Source organism: Pagrus major, chromosome 8 (assembly GCF_040436345.1).
Source record: "Pagrus major chromosome 8, Pma_NU_1.0".
Lineage (NCBI taxonomy): Eukaryota > Metazoa > Chordata > Actinopteri > Spariformes > Sparidae > Pagrus > Pagrus major.
In genome coordinates, this window is record NC_133222.1 from 7769714 (window position 1) to 7787412 (window position 17699).

General features: G+C 43.6%; 1 protein-coding gene across 1 annotated transcript in view; it reads left to right on the forward strand.

Annotated features, from left to right (window-relative positions):
- The window catches only part of mapk8ip2 (mitogen-activated protein kinase 8 interacting protein 2), a 28066-nt gene extending 11281 nt beyond the window's left edge, over nt 1-16785 (forward strand). Inside the window, exons 2-14 of the mRNA XM_073471313.1 lie at nt 1807-1912; nt 7869-8108; nt 8231-8309; nt 8972-9175; nt 9630-11841; nt 12018-12226; nt 13472-13547; nt 14220-14392; nt 14487-14596; nt 14717-14839; nt 14958-15028; nt 15121-15219; nt 16713-16785. Of these exons, the coding sequence (XP_073327414.1) occupies nt 1807-1912; nt 7869-8108; nt 8231-8309; nt 8972-9175; nt 9630-11841; nt 12018-12226; nt 13472-13547; nt 14220-14392; nt 14487-14596; nt 14717-14839; nt 14958-15028; nt 15121-15219; nt 16713-16785 (3775 nt within the window). The remainder of the gene's footprint in view (nt 1-1806; nt 1913-7868; nt 8109-8230; nt 8310-8971; nt 9176-9629; nt 11842-12017; nt 12227-13471; nt 13548-14219; nt 14393-14486; nt 14597-14716; nt 14840-14957; nt 15029-15120; nt 15220-16712) is intronic.
- The last annotated feature ends 914 nt before the right edge of the window (nt 16786-17699 follow it).

A 17699-nucleotide genomic window follows, 5' to 3' on the forward strand; every position in this document is an offset into this window, starting at 1 on the left:
ACGCAGCTTTAGTACAATTTTATCTGATTAGATATACACATATACAGGAAGGTCAAGTTTAATAGCTTGTGTCTGTAATTTTCCGCAAATGGAAAAGGGAATGTGTTCTATCTACGCTTCAGTATCAGGAGCACCTTAATCACACAAAGTTATCAAAACCTTTCGTGCTATACAGCTTGAAACACTGTTTAAATATGATAACGTTGATGTTTTTTGTACAGTTACATAATTTTGGTAGCCTAGGGAGATGCAGTTAAAATTAAAAATGAGTTTATCTTTATTTAGGGCCGCACAGTTGTTCAAAATATCATTGAATTTGCAGTAGACCCTTTTCACGGCAGACATCTTGACTTGTCAAAGCAGGATGTGCCCAGGTGTGACCAATGGCATTAACGATGGCTCCACAGTATGACATGCACAGTACCAGAGCCCTGGAGCTAGCTCACCTAAACAGAATGCAGCCATCATTAATTAAAATTTAGCAGTTTCGCCTGTGCTTTTCCTGCTTTGACAAGCCAACATGTCTGCTGTGAAAAGGGTTTATATGGCCAAGTGCAATATCCAATTTGCAGAAGCTGCAATTTTTTGACAAAGGTAGAACGTGTGACAGAACAGCTTCATATTAAAGTACTGCAGTGCTGCAGAGAAGTCATGTCTTAGAAATGTTGTTCTCCAGATTTAAGAAAACATGTTTGACACATGTCACATCATCATGTTTGTAATAGTTTTTCAGTTAAAATGAAAATTGTGATGCAAAAACGATCATTATTATTAATTGTGAAATATATTGTGGCTATATATATCAAAATAATCATTTTATCATGTTGTGCAGCCCTACAGGCATATGCCCATTTTCTATTTTGTGCTTTGACTGCACTAAAGTAACAGACTGACTGTAACAGGCAACTTTCACTTCATAAAACCTTTATTGAATTCTCAATAACTTTTTTTACCCTTTACTATCTTTGCCATGATTAGCTTTCTATTTTCCCAGTTTTTTCTATCAGTAGCTCCTTGTTGTATAATAACTGATTACAGTGACTTTTTCATGACCCCTTTTGTTTTATTTCTAGATGTATCAGCGTGTCCTCATTTGCTCCATGGGACCAATGACATTGTGTGTATACAGGACCCTTTATGACTGTGTGATGTAAGCTCGCATCCATATATAATATGTGGGGTGTCCTTTTCTTAGTGGGAAAACTGCAATGCAGCATTTCCTTCAACACATTGCAAGCCAACTGCTGTCGGACTGAGAGCCTGCTGAAACTAATGGGGCAAAGATGAGATAGAGTCTGATGAAGAAAACTTGCGACGCTACGGCTCATTACTGAGACGTATACACTTCCCTGCTGTAATAGAAGTTCAGAAACTCTGGAAACTGCCAATAATTCATCTCCAACTCTGTTTACAGCATCCACAGCTCATACATATATATCATATTGACTTTATTTGAAATGTTGGCATTTTGTCTAAGCTCTTTATCTCTCGCTGTTGTTTTTCCGCACCACCACTGAAATGTGTAAAGTCTTGTTAGTGTGGATTGTCAGAAGGGAAGAGAAGACAGGGGACGTGGGTGTTTGCATGTGCGCCTGTGTCCAGTATATAAGAGATTCACAGCAGATAGAGCGTGACAGGCCACGAGTTAGAGCAGGTTTTCCTGAGAACAGTGCTCAGTGTGTGGGCATAAATCAATGAGAAAGTTCCCTCTTGACTGTCACTGATAAAACTATGCTAACATATGGAAGAAATGAGTGTTCTGCCTCACAACATGCACTGATTATACCGTCTCTCATGTGTTTGCAGGCCAGCCCACGACATCAGCCTGGAGGAGTTTGACGATGAAGACCTCTCTGAAATCACAGACGACTGCGGGATCGGACTCAACTATGACTCGGATCCATATGAGAAGGTGAGGCCCTCCTACTTCATGATGTTTCTTTTATTGGAACTGGATCTTTCCTTGCATCTTCTGTCCGTACTTACATGTCTGCATGCATGTTAATCTGTGTGGCACAAATTGCTTCACAGTTTGGAAACTTTGAGTATTATGTGCTGTTTCTGACCAGTAAGTTGTGTTTTCTTCGACATCGGGATATGAACATGCACGATAAGAATATTTAAAAGACTCCCTGAAATGCAGAGAATAAGAATAATCCTTCTATTTACACTCACCAAACATTCACACTCACACATTTGCAACACAAACACTCGGCGTAGGGAACACATCACTCCAGTCCTGGCCGACCCCTCAGATCAGAGAATGAAATGCTTTTAACAGTAACGGTCGAGGCTTAAAACAATGGGGGATCGTGCTTTTTCGGTTTCAGCCCCGACGCCATGGAACAAACTCAGATGAGCTGAGTCAGTGCCTCTCTCTATGTTTTGTACTTCATGTTTCATCGCCCCTAAATTCCCTGATTTTATTGCATTTTATTTTGTTTTATTTCTCTTTGATTCTCTAGCCTTGCACCTATATTGTATTTTGTGAGGCACCTTTTAACTGCACTATAGGAATAAAGTTTATTATTGTTTATCCCTTAAAATGGAGCCCTGGATACATGGGCCATGCATTCACACCACTTGGCCAGTCAGATTAAGCCCCAACTAGCCATCAGCTACCCCTATTTTTGGTGTCAGTTAGGTGGAGAGTGCAAGGTTAGCGAACAGGAAGGCTGAGGAAGGAGAGAAGAGCTAACGCAGGCACTCCAATATTTGTTTATAGCACAATGCAGATTTTCAACATATCATGCAGGCCTACTGTATGCTTTGTAAACTTTTTGGAATTATGTGTATTAGTCAGTTTTTCTGCCAAATTTAGGGTATAATAATAATGGAATAATAATTCCATAGACAAACCGCTAATCTGTCTGTCGTTGCTCCTCTTCAGCTTATCGTAGTCCATAAATGACAACCTGCATTTAATACAAGCATTAAAACGGCGAACGTAGTCTTAAGTGAGAAATATGTAACTTTAAACAAGCTCGCGTGAGAACGAGCTGAAAAGTGTGAGGTATTTAAGGTGACAGAAAGACAGAGACTGATCTCATCGTATGATCTTACATAAGCATCTCTATAGCTCTGGATTTTTCATCTACAGCATTGCAGTCATTAAAGTAATGACCGTAAGCCTCGGATGTCCATATTATAATACCAGGGACAAAATGAGAAGCAGGCATGGCTTTGGCGAGCAGAGTGAAGCATCCACCATGAACTCTGACCATCGCCATCGTCACACATACTGGATCAGAGCTGAACTCCTCGGCGTGTAATAAAAATTCTAAGTAGCACTTCCACTAAGCATCCTATTCAAATGACTGTGTTGTCAAGTATATGCAAATAATTGAGTCATTAGCTGTATCATCCCACATGTCCGACCAGCTTAGACCTTAATTACACAATTTCTAAGAACCATTATCCCTCTCTCTCTTCCTGGGTTCCTCTCTTTCTCCATCCTGTGGGATGTAAATGTTTTATGCTGGTGGCTTGGAGCCATGGCTGCAGCAGAGGGTGGGTGACCCAGTGCAGTTTGCTGCTATGCAGAGACAACCTCCTTCCCTCCCTCCCTCCCTCCCTCCCCTCCCATGTGTCTTCCCTTCCCTCCCCGCTATGCAGAGTGTTGCTCAGAGACAGAGCTCAGATTCTCTCCTCCCAGTCTCCTTCATTTCTTAAAGCTTCCTTCACTTTCTCCCTCTTGCTCTCTCTCCTCTCCGTTGAGGTCGCTGGAAACGGGGATTTAGCTCAGGGATGGTTGGTTCTGAGGGTTAAGCTCTCAGCATAAATCTGTGCTAGATATTTTGCTTCCTCCACTTTAATCCACCAACAAAACACATTATGGATAGCTCGCAAAGCCCTCCCGTAAACAAAGCTGTTTTTGCGTAGCGTGTTGAGGAGACCTCGGAAACAGAGAGTGGACATCGTACAGTAGTAAACCATGCATCGGTGGCCTCTTTCTCCTCTCTCCATCCCGCATACACACACATCAGACACACATCAGCAGAGGCCCTGACTGCTCACTTCACAAACAAGAAAGCGCAGGGCAGGGATAGTGTCGGTCCCCGTTACATGACATCATTGCCCAGAGGAAGTCATCTTGCTGACATGGGATAGATAGGACACACACCCAGATGCCCTCTGAGTGTGTGTCTGTACATTTAAATAACACTGACAGAAAGGCGAGACAGAGAATTTCATGCACAGTGTTGTTTCTCATGCTATTTGGTTTTCCCTGCATCAGTAGGGTGGGGTGTAAGTGTGTGTGTGTGTGGGGGGGGGGGGGGGGGCTGTCAGCTCATCATCATCATCATCAGCAGTCCCTCCCTCGTGCGCCGCGCCCTGCTGTTGACGAGAGAGGCTTTTGGTTTTTCTGTCAGAATGATTCGGTCATATTGGGCAGCATGTCTTTGATGTTTAGGAAGAAGAGCCAATCTAAACAGTGAGATTATCCTCCGGCCCCAATCCCCGGCTCTGATTAATTCTAATTCGTTATGGGGTTCAGGTCCTAATCTGCGTAACCCTTTAGATCAGCACTTAGCCTCGGTGACAGGAGCAGAGTACATGTGATCGAAAACAAATAGACACACGTGATGCCTGAAAATAGCCTCATCCAGAGCTGAAGGCAGGCAATTAAAGATCACTTACATGGGGTTGTTACCACTGTCTGATTTGCTATCTCTGAGGAAATGGTAATTGCTGGTCAGATGCTCGGGCTGTCCTCTCCTGTACTATTTGCGAATGTCACGGGGGGTTAGGTTCGACAATGTGTTTTCAACCGTGTGATTTGGGTTTTTTTCCATGACCTTTAATTTTTTTTTTTACCTACCATATCAACATAACAAGCAGAGAGACCACAACAGAGGGAGCCCCTCCCTTTGTCTCTCTGAATCTTTCTTCTGAGTCTCACGCACACACACACACACACGCCCTGCTGCTTTCGCCCCTGATTTTTCACTTCCTGTCTTTCCACCATCCATCTCTGCCTCTCCAGAGCCCTGATTGAACACCATGAGCGCATGCATAATTCAGCAAGTGGCAACGCAATGGTGTCTGAGCCTCAGCTGTGGTGCTACCCAGAGTTTTAAATGGTGAAATTTAGAGATACACTGATAGATGGAGATGGAGGCCATCGCTCACCAGGTGGTCTCCTTTAATGGTGGGCTAATCGACATCTGTCAAACATTCCAGCATAAAATTCACCCAGATTATGAGCTATATTTGGTAAATGGGCTTTACGTGGGCACACATGCACCCACACACAGTTTGTACAGTTTGTACTATCATTGTACTAAGAAAGCAAATGTAATTTGCAATGATAGTGACTATGAAGGCGTAGCTTTATTTATTGATCAGGATGTCATGTATGTTAAATCACTTCCCTTTTTCATGATTTTACTGGCGCTGCCTGACTGATCTAAGATTAATGGCTTTGCAGGTGTATATGGATGCATAATTTAACGTTTAGCCAGGAATTTACACTAAGAAAAAGTGCTGTAATTGCGAAACACTGCATTTGCGGTCAGTCAACAGTATATTCTGGCATCTGCGGGGATGTTTAGTTACTCTATCAGACCCTTCCTGTTTCCTGCGACCGGCTACCTGTTAAATCTTAAAAGACCACTTAATTCCCAGCCTCCACTTCTCTTCTTTGAGATTTATGAGTCCCTGGCGTCCTCTTCATACAGAAGCCATGCAGACAGTGTTCACTTGAGCGCCATGTCCTGATGAGTTTCTCTCATCGGTCCAGCGTTTGTTTCCTCTGTCATCTGATCAGCTCAATTAGCAAAATAGGCCTGCAGTTCAACCCGAAGCCTCTTCTGTCTGTGCTGTATAGTGGAGCAGCCATCTCACTATCTTCTGATATGCAGCAGCAGAGTCAGTAGATATGGAATTAGCCGTGCTGAACAAGCCTGTGGTCGGCCAATTAGAGATCAAGAAGCTGCTCTGTCTTTATCTTTTGTTTTTGTACAGTGATATATCTCTTCCAAATATAAATATTAGCTGTTTAAAGAACATATAAATAATAAAATATGTGTGTTTATGACAGTAGACCAGTACACTTTATGTGAGTTTGGGTATGTCTGTGTGCAAAACAAGGAATCCCATTTGAACTAATTTAATTTCCATTGACTGCAGCTGTGCTCTCCACCGAAAAACTCACTCACAACGCCTCCCCTGCATACAAGAGAGCGTGCATGCCTGCATAAGTCCGCTGGGTGACAGTCACGGGGTCTGAATGGGATGTCCTTGGGAACCCGAGACCACGGGGATCGATTCTCGCCGACACACAACTCTTATTTATAGTTGTCTCTCCCTCTCTTTCTTTAAGCCTGCCTGACTGTCTGTCAGGTGGCCTCGCAAAAAGGATGTCTCCTGACAGTGCAGATTATTCTCCCAGGCAGATGTGGCATTTTCACTACCCCACTGATGGATCTCGGGATTTTTTCACTGTCACAGAGTTATAGGTCACATAGCCCCAGTGATGGATTATAATGGGTCAGAGTGAGGAAACAACATTGTGAATCTTGACAGTGAAAACCAGCTAAATAACAGAAAAAACAAATATGTTAATCAGAAATAACTATGCATATTCATGCATACTCTCTTGGTAATTGGTGTTGATTTCTGATGCTGTGGCACAAACTGGATGCACCAGGCGTCAGCAGATTCGCGTGCGCTGGATGGAGCGAGAGGGTGAGGTTTGATTCCCCCTATTAGAAAGACTGCAGCTGAGGGGCAGAGAAACTGCTGCGCTGTTCAAACTACAAACCAGATAAATCCATGCTTGTGTTTGCATTGTCAAATTCAAAGCAGGGGAGGAGATGATCAGAACAAAACAAAGTGTTTGTGCTAGTGACTGTGCACTCTGTCCGTTAAAAAATAATGATGTAGCAGCTGTAATGGATGCACGGGCAACACTAAATACTTTTACGGTCATTGGGGAGAGATTGATGTTGATTTCTAAGGTAGCTATCAGTTGTATGATCAATTTCGCCCTCTCACAGATGGTGCATCGTCTTCAGTGTTAAGCAGACAGTGCAAGGTGTGTGTTAATAAGCTTCTTTATGGACTTCGCTCCATCAATATACTCGTATCTGGCAAGCATTAAGGCTACACAGCAACACAAAAACAAACTCATGGAGGTGTGGTCTGTTAAACCTAAAAATCATTTAGTGCACCACTTTCCGGTAAACTAGCTGAAACCTGAGAGACGTCTGATTGATCCACTCTCGTTTCTTTGCCCATCCGATGTTCTTCTTTCATCTCCGTCTCTCACACACACTCACCATCTCTCCTTCCTTCTCGAACAGTCAACACTCTAGACTGCTCCATTATTCTGCTCTCTGCAGGGTGACTTTGTGTTTCGTGACTTAATTGTTCCCACCTTTTCACCTTTTATATTTTTACACGCCGCTGATGATGCTGAAGGCTGCACTTAGCTACTCAAACACACATGAATGTATTCATGGGTGCACACATACACACACACACAGATGATCCGCGGCTTGCTGAAAGAACATATCAGCAAAAATGCTCTCTGGCTGTTTATGTGGACAGAGTGTCCCACCACAGTGCTTTGATGTGTGCCTCTGTGTTTTACAAATGCCCTTTATTGTTATCAAAGAACACTGTGTTGCCTGTTGTCCATCTGCGCTCTCCTCCTTCTATTCATCTCTCAGACAGGCCTGTTCTTGGCAGAGCTTTTACATGGAAAAGGAAGTAGCATACGACAGCTTTTTTCCTTTGTGTCTACTCACTACATAGTATCCTGCAGTGCTCTGATTAGTGTGGCCATCATCTGAAATATACTGAAGGTGTGAAAACATAGCATCCTATCCCCATTACAACCCTCTCTATCCCTCTCGCCACAGGACTCCCTCATTCTGGAGAAGAATGACATGCACCACCCAGTCTGCTCCTTCCAGGATGACTTCCAAGAGTTTGAGATGATCGATGACGAAGATGATGATGACGAGGAGGAAGACGAAGACGATGAGGAGGTTGACCCAGATGCACCACCGTCCCCCTCCGCCTCCCCTCCTCCTTCCCCGACTCTTGGCACTCTAAAGAGCAGACCCACCACACTGAACCTCACCACTGCTGTGTCACAGGCAAGAACCCTGACGGTCCTGAACACACACTGAACACAGATTATGTTTAGTTCTATGTTTAGAGTCTTTGTAATAAAACAGTATAACTTTGTTGAATATTTCCCTCTCTATCTTCTTATTAGGATTCTCTGAATAACAACAGCAGTCTGTCCCCAAAGAAAGGAAGCTGGCAGGACTCGTTACGCAACCCAGCCTCACAGGGTAATGATTAATTATCTGTAATACATTTGGGCAGGGACTATTGATATGTTTTCATTGCATTCATGTGTTGGTCTACCACATATTATACCTCACAAAAGATGCCAGGTTATACTGATGCAAGAGATTTTGGTAAGAATCACTGCTGGAATGAATTTGCATGCAGTAATTAATGCCGGGGAGACAGCATTTGTTTTTTCATCCAGTGTTGTACCCAACACTGAATTAGCTCTGGGCATCCTGATTACCTCTATTCTGTATCCAGTCCATTTCATATTGAATATCCTCTGAAACTGAGTCTTATCCAGACACTAGAAGAAATTTGAAATGCTTTGAAAGGTTAATATAAGATAATTCGGTCCTTATTTCCTCACCCTTGTGCCGATGGAAAGTCAGGTTAAGTTTTCGCAGTCCACAAAACATTTCTCGAACTTCACGGCAAAACAGCATTGCAGCATTCTCCTAAATAACTGAAATAGATGGGGACTTGTTTTTAAAACGGAAAAAAGCAAACGAAAGAAAACCATAACATGGCTCCATACAGCTCATCCAGCATAATCCAAGTCTCCAGAAGCGCAGAGGTCCCAATTTAATTTGAAAAGATATCATTTACCCCCTCCACATGCAGTTGAGCTTGAGAAAATTAATATCTGCTCTACCTCTAGGCCGTCTGTCTCCAACCCACTCATGTCTGGAGGATGGTAGCCATGTGACAGGCCATTGTCCAGCCTCTCCAGTTACCCAGGCACCAGGGTCTCAGAGCAAAGGTACTCCACCAAAACAGACAGGGGAGGGCGGGAACCCCCAGTCCCCTCACAGGCCCCTCCTTTGCGACATGGAGGGCAACAGGCGGGAGAGGCCCGAATACGGTAACAAAAAGGCCAACCCAGCAAGATTAGAGCTCATTTCATAAACATCAGTGTCGTGTAGTGCCGTGATGTGGAATAAAGTGATGTGATGTGAATGTTCAGCAAAGCACTGTCATGTTGGTTCTTACAAACCAACTTGTACTTGTCTACTTTAGGGATTCATATTAGAGCGTTTCTAATGAACAAGCCTTTGCTGAACTCGTTCATCCCCTTTTTTTAGACTGATTTTGTACATGCACCTTGAATATGTCTTCATTCATTATTCCTTATGCTCTGTCTTTTTTATCTCTTCTCGTTCATTGTCCAAATTGCACTTGCCCCCTAAACTCCTTTGACTTGTCTCCATTCTCTTTTTCCATTCTCTTCACCATCTACTTCATAATCCTCTCTGTCATACTGTATTTTCATTCTCTAATGGCCTTTCTTGTTTCTCCACACCCTCTTATCTTCACAGGCTCATTTGGTCAACACAAGTCCCACCCTTGTCCTGGCAACGTCCCTGAGTCAAAGGCAGACCCTTCAATCCAGACAGCGAGGGTACCCTCCGTAGACGAACACTCCCAGTGTTCAGACACAGAGGTGGACCACGACCTCAACAGCGGCCACAACCACAAACACTCGAACCGGCTTGCCACAGATACCTACACAATCACCAGCGAGTCAGGTATGGAGCCGGAGAACGACCTAGACCCAGATGGAACCAGTCACTGCTTGTCATCCACTGCGCCCATGGGAGGCAACGACGGTGCCGACACTCCCTTGTCTGATGAGGAGCTGGAGAAGGACTTTGAAGTGGAGTTCATGTGTAAGGAGACCTATGATATGGTTTGTAAGGAGAATCAGTCATCATACGTGGAATTCCCCTGCATTGAACCCTCCGAGCTCGCCTCCTTCTCCAGCTATGTGTCCTCTAGCCGCTCAGATGCTCTGGACCAGTCCAACAGTTCGAATGCTCTAGCTTCTTCCATGGAGGCAGCAGCTAACGACTCCACCTCTCCATCTTCAGACCCAGGGATAGCTGATATGAACCAGCAGGGTTACTTGACTTCAGACCAGGACAAGGACCTCAGCTCTCCGGGCTCTGACTCTGACATTGAAGGGGAGCTGGAGGCAGCGTTTGCCTGTGGAGGTCCTGTGGTCTCCAACATGATCTCCTCTATCTCAGAGACAGAGCTTGACCTAACCAGTGATGACAGTAGCAGTGGACGCTCATCTCACCTCACCAATTCCATTGAGGAGGCCAGCTCGCCTACATCAGACCAGGAACTGGACCCAGATACTGAGTTAGAGCAGGACAGTGGTATCGTGGGACTGAAAGCATCTTTACTTCTGGGTCAGCCTGACCCAATCAAAGAAAGGTCTCCTCTACCATCTCCTTCCCCTCTACCCTCACCCACTATTGCCACGCCATCCCCTGTTGACTCACCCATCTCACTTCCTGAGGCCTACGATGACGGTCAAGCTCTGATGGGGCTGCAGAATGTGGACGATGAGCTGTCCTGTGAGCACCAGGCTGACCCTGATGAGACTCTGCCTCCAGCCCAACGCTGTGAAGACAGCCTGTCAAGACAGATGGTGCTGCAGATAGAACCAGACCACAGTCTTGAGAGCTTCAAACGATCCTTCTACCTGCCAGTGGGACCCAGGCTAATGCCCAGTGCGGACGAATATGATGGAACCAGTGAGGGAGACTCCGATTCAGAAAGTGAAGATGAGCTGAGTGAGAACTCTGACTCACCCTGGCTGCTCAGCAACCTGGTCAATAGGATGATATCTGAGGGTTCGTACCCAATCAGTTGTCCTGAGGATTGCTTCAAGAGGAAGGTTTCTGTGTCAGACACCATCTCACCATCCTCAGACATCGGGGACGGAGATGGTTTCAATGATGAGGACCAAGAGAATAAAGCTGGAATGGAGGGATCAGAGGAAGAGGAGAAGGAAGGCGAAGGTTACAGAAAGGATAGTATGGAGCCAGGAGAGAGGAGGAGGTGTGTGGAGTCTTCAAAAGATGTAAATCTCTATAGGAACAACCCTACCAATGACACTGTAACCCCTCTGACTTTGGAGGGGAGGGGAACCACAGATTTCAACTCCTCGTATACCACTAAAGACTCTGAGAAGAACTTCACAGACAAACCATCTAAGAATGCCAGGAGACAGGAGGAAGATGAGGAGCCCAATAATGACTTGATGATGGGGAGGAAGGATCTGGACTCACCAAGCCTCACTGAGAGTGTGGTCAGCGACAAGGACGAAGGAAGAGAGACTGAGCCCAGGCCAACGAGCCGTTCCTCAGCTTCTCTGGAGCGTATCACCGAGGTTAAACACAGCCTGACGCTGGACATACCCACCGCCCAGACTAACCGCTGCTTCAGCCTCACCTACTCCACAGATAATGACGAAGAGGAAGACGACGGGGACTCTTACCCATTCATGGGTGGCTTGAGGAAGGAGTCCTACAGAGGTAGTGATTTAGAGCTGGACAGTTCACCGCCCATTGACTCCAGTGTGCAAGACCGTCCCTTATCTGACCATGACCTCCCACTGTGTGAGAAAGAGCTGGCTCTGAGGCAACCAAATGAAGATGACGGACTGGCCTATGACTCCATGAAGTACACGCTAGTGGTGGATGAGAATACTACACTGGAACTCGTCAGCCTAAGAAGGTATGCTCTGACAATGTGTGTAAGATTACAATAACATGGATTAGTATCTTTGTTTAAATTGAACAGAAACAGTTAAATAGTATTTTGATTATTGGCTTGACATTCTCGTTTTAGTAATCAATATCCATTCAGTACCCTAAACTGAGATTTGAAACTGACAAATAATGTCCTCTTAGGTGCACTTCCGTTCTGAGTGATGACAGCGAGCTCTCCACGCTATGTGACGAGGAGCCTTTGGAGACGGGAGAGGTGGGCTATGGTCGCGATGAGGATGAGGTGAGGCCAGAACTTCTCAGTTCTTCTGAGGACTCGTCCCCCGAGGCTGACCTCCCCTTCTCCAAGAAGTTCCTCAATGTGTTCGTCAACAGCACCTCTCGCTCTTCCAGTAAGTTGCACACAATGTCGGGTGTATCAAAAAGAACCCAAATGCAGAACACTGCGGCAGGCAGATTAAAAAACAAAAGCAAGCTTTAATGATCTGATGTCCAAAACCACAAAATCCAAAAGTGCAAGCAACAAAATGGCAAGAGACAAAAAAAAACTGGCAACAAAAAGGCAGGTAAGGAAAATACAAAAGCAATTTAAAAATTGAGAATCCACGGAGAACAAAGCGGGAACACAGAGGAAACACGAGCACCAGGGGACAGGAGCACAGGAAATGCAGGAGACACAGACGTGAGGACGAAAACAGACAATCTGACAAAGAGAGAGGGAAAGACACAGACTCAAATACACACAGGAGGGAAGACTAATAAGACACAGATGAAACTGAGGGGCAATCAAAACGGTGGGTGGAAACACAAAGACAGGAAGTGGAAAGTAAATCATGATACAAAGGGATAAATCTACCAAAATAAAACAGGAAATCTCTTAAGCAAAAACCCAAACAGACACACAAGGCTATCCAGATGCTGCACCCTTGTGGAAAACTCTCAGATTTGTACTTAAATCAATGATGTAGTATTCAGGAATTAAAGGAAAAGTTTCACATTTTGGAAAATACACGCAGAGTCTTTATGCTAAGCTAAACTAACCATCTCCTGGCTGTAGCTTCATATTTAGTATACACACACGAGAGTGGTATTGATCTCCTAACTGTCTACTAGGAAGTGAAGTTAAATGTCAAACCAATCCTTTAACTTAAGATAATGTAAATGTTATACCCTACAGGTTATGGCCCAGCAGCATCATTGCTAAAATTGTCCACTCAGGGTCCCCATTAGGGCTCTAACTCATCACTGTCAGAATTATACATTAACATGTGATCTAAATTTGGCAGGACGCCCACACAAGACTTATGGGAGGGCTCTGCTTCCCAGTACACCCATCATCAATCAGTGCTCTCGTTTCAAGATTCATATCCCTAATAAAGGGTGATTTGCATAATGAAGGGCTCATTACAAAGGATTCCATCGCTATTTCTTTTTTGACAAATCCAATTAGCCTCCATTTAGACTTTCTCACCTGTGGTTTACAAGACAAATGTTCCCCAAACAAATAACACATAATTCAGTGTATTTTATTTGGATATTTTAGCTTTTAATTTGTTGGGAAAATGATTTTCAGGGCATTAAAACAGACTAAGTGGTGCCTCTCTTTTTTTTTTTTTTTTTTTTTTTTTGCCATGTAGGCACAGAATCCTTTGGACTTTTCTCCTGTACCATCAACGGAGAGGAGAGGGACCAGACACACAGGGCAGTCTATCGGTAAGACAACCAACAATACACTCATTTATTTTTAACAATGGGACATCAGCAAGGGTAGTTCGATTATGAGGAAAAATCTGAGTTTTTTTTTCAATTGTGGAAAAGGTTCAATGGAATGAATTTTGAATGTCACGTCTAGGAGGAAACCTCCTTATGTAGATAACAAAACAATAATTCTTTGAGGTTTGGTGGCTCTGAGTGTGCTGCAGAGGTCATGTAGCAATATCGAATCGCTAATTAAGTTAGATGGGAGGGCAGATGTCCAGCTACAGCTGGGCTCATGAGCTGCAGGGTGGCCATTAATAATAACATCAACCACCACCTGTGTCTGTGCTTGTGTGCTAGAGCAAAAGAGGAAGCGACACACACCTCTCTTGTATGCACATACACGTTTCGCATATATAATTTTGTATTTGCTTTTGCACAGTCCTCTTTAAGTAAGTGTGTCCCCACATTTAGAGCTCTTTGTCTCCCTCCAACCGCCATCTTTCTTTCTGTGTTATTTGTTTGATAACCCCTCTTCCTCTGCTCTCCACTGGGAATCACCTGACACCAAAACAGATGCTTCCTGATCAAATTATCTCCAGTCTATAGGATGCTCAGCAGCAGGGATACCATGTAAGGACACAGCGTTTAACACAGATGGTTTTCCCTCTCTGCTGCTCTCTGCAGGTTCATTCCCAGACATGCAGACGAGCTGGAGCTAGACGTGGATGATCCTTTATATGTGGAGGAAGAAGAGGATGACTACTGGTACCGAGGTTATAACATGCGGACAGGGGAGAGGGGCATCTTTCCTGCCTTCTACGCCCATGAGGTCATAGGCCAGTCCAAGGAGTTGATGGGTGAGTTGAGTGGGATCGTATTCTATCTTTTCTCATCACGAATGTCAGACGAGTCACACGTTCTGTATGTATCTGTCCACATTGCACCCTGCAGGCATGAAAAGAAACCCAGCGTGGATCGAGACTTTCAGCGTCCAATTTTTGGGGTCTGTTGAGGTACCGTATCACCAAGGCAACGGCATTCTCTGCGCTGCCATGCAGAAGGTAAGCCGAGTGGAAAACAAGCAAAACACATCACACTAAAACAAAAACCACACATGTGCTATCCTGCATGCACCATTAAATCCCATTTCTTTTGACATGGAAATATTTCCCGTCTGTTAGATCGCGATATCGAGGAAACGGACGGTACATGTGCGACCTCCTTCTCTGTGTGAGCTGGAGATTAGTTTGCAAGGAGTGAAACTGATCATGAGCCTGGAGGATGAATTTGACACCCTTGATGAGGTATGGACAGATAAATAAAATGAGTCAATCGATTCAAAGTCAATCACCCCTTTAATATGGAATAATATTCAAGCCACCTTTTTTTTCCATTTCTTCTTGTCCCTCTCTCCATCTTTAGTATGACAGATGTAGTCACTTCTTCCAGATGAAGAACATCTCGTTCTGTGGCTGCCATCCGAGGAACAACTGGTAAACAAACACACTGGTTTCCTCTCCTCTTGTAACTCGTGTACGGTCTAACATCGGACTGATCTCATCATATTGTTTTCTTCTCTCTGCAGCTATTTTGGCTTCATCACTAAGCATCCGATGCTGAACAGATTTGCTTGTCACGTGTTTGTATCCCAGGAGTCCATGCGACCTGTAGCAGAGTGTGTTGGGTGAGTCCAAGTCACGTCATTATGTCAATTGCTCGCTGTGAATGTTGGATCCAGTTCTCCTGGCTGCTAATCAGTCTGTCCTTACTGTAAATGCACTTTAATATTCAGGCTACGTAAATCGCTAACAGCCCTTTAAAGAAATCGAAATCATTTTAACTCTTAAGCTGTACATCATCTTTGAAATGTTCTTTGATGGTTTGTGAAATCCTGGATTAAAGTATATCTTAACAACTATAATCTAGGTTTATTTTGCACCGTAGCCTTTTTTTGTGTGTAAGACTGAAGAATGACTGCAAGCTTAGTCATGTCTGATTCAGCCGTATTGGGCTTGAATAATTAAAGATACAGATATTTCAGTGTCTCTGGATGAAGCGCTGGCAGGTAGAAGGGCACGGGATGAGCTCCAGAGCTGTTTCATCAATCAGCTTCTCATCCTGCTCCGTCTGTGGATCAGATCCAACAACGAGGGCACAACTTGTGAAAAACAGCTACCCTCCTTTGATCCAGCTAGAGCGCTCCTGTGTTTTCACAAGGGGATGCAAATTGTCATTGGTTTGAAAGAAAGTTCATCAAAATTCATCTGTTAATCATTAATTATATATAATATATGTTGGACGTTTTACATTAGAAAACTGTTTTAACCACTAACACGATCTATGTTTGATGCAAAATCAGAGTAGGCTACATTAGGAGTTAATAAACCTAACCATTGAGTAAACCACACTTGAACAATAAACTAAATAACAACTTCATTTTAATTGCTGAGCTCCTGTCTGTTGCTGTTTAACAATTTAACAACTAGTCCAACAAAATCCAACCTGTACCAACCAGTGTGTTGTGTTTTATTTTGATATAACTGATAAGCAAGTATTTGTAATTTGTAACAAGATGCATTTGTGCACATCTCTGATTGTTGGTTAATATGTTTTTAATCTGATTAATTCTTAACAGAAATAATACAATTAATCACTAATCATTAACATCCCTAACTTGCACTAGAATTATTTTGAAAATCCCCTTCCCACACATGTAACAAGGCATACAGAAACACATTTCTTTTTGTGTCTTTTTGCAGAAAATAAAGTATAATTGCCACATTAAAATCCTTTAAATGGCACCTACTCCTTCTCCCTCATTAAAAATTCCAGAATATTTAGGTTTTTACAAGCTGCTGAACACAAGATGTCTCCTTCACTGTAACTGACTTCACTACATGTAAATATGTGTACTGGTGGCTTCAAGTTTCCACATCACACTCGTGTTTGCTGAATATTGGACCAGAACAAGACGGAAAACACATTTTTAACTGCAGGGGGACTTTAACAAAGCACTCTTTGCACCTTTGTTTGCACCAACCAGCCCTTTCTTAGCGAACAGCACGAGCATGACTGTAAAACCTGTCACTACAAGAAGGATTACTATGGGAGGCTGTCGTCTAATTGCCGGCAGGTTGAGCGTTAATCATGCTCTCGTCTGTCTTGTCTTTTCTGCAGACGAGCCTTCCAGGAGTATTACCAGGAACATCTGGAGTACGCCTGCCCCACCGAGGACATTTACCTGGAGTAAGAAGTGTTGCCATGACGACCACCTTCTTTCTCCACAGCTTGTGTATGTTCATCGAGTTTGCCACCAGAGGGCGCTGCCAGTGGGGTCTTCTCTCCATTGTAAAAATACTCTTCTGTGTCCCTCTAAAACTGGGATGTTCATTTCTACAGTATGCTAGGCATTTGACTGATTTCATCCATCTCTCTCTCTCTTGGTTTATTTCCATCATCTCGATGGATTGATTGCCTGTTTCTTTTATCTTTTTTCTATGATATAAAACTAAGACGCTGAGCACCTGTTTATTTAAAGGTTCCTCTTTTGAAATGAAAAATATACCTACTACTGCTGTTTCACTTTTCAATGCATGGCTAGTAGGGTTACTGCACACAGACACACAGAGAAATACACATATCCAAGTGAATGGCAAGCAGCTCAACAATCAGTAAGGGAATGGTGTAGAATCACGAGGTTCGGCGTTTGATTAACTGTAAATATGTATTTGTTCAATATTGACAAACTGCTCATTTGATTTCTACTGATAGTGACATTGGAGCAAAGTAGAGAGAGTACAGTGAACTGTCCTTGGTCCGAGCTTACCCCTGTGTCGCGTACAAGACGTAGTGTGTGTTGTAAATAAATGTATAGAAAGTAGACATACAGGCGCCTCATCCAGACTAATTAAGAAACACTCACAGCTGAGACTGATGGAGGGGATTTTGTGTTGTCGTGGGTATTACCGACTCACTCTGACAGGAGTAACTGCAGGTAAAGGAGATTTTAGAGCTGTAACGACTTGGAATGAATTTTGAATGTCATAAAACCCTGCAGATATTTTATTCAGCTTGGATTATGTGCAGTAACTGTCAGCACATTTGGATGAAATGAAGACCATTTTACTTTTGTCCTGTCCTCAAAGTTGCACTGCTTGCTGTCCG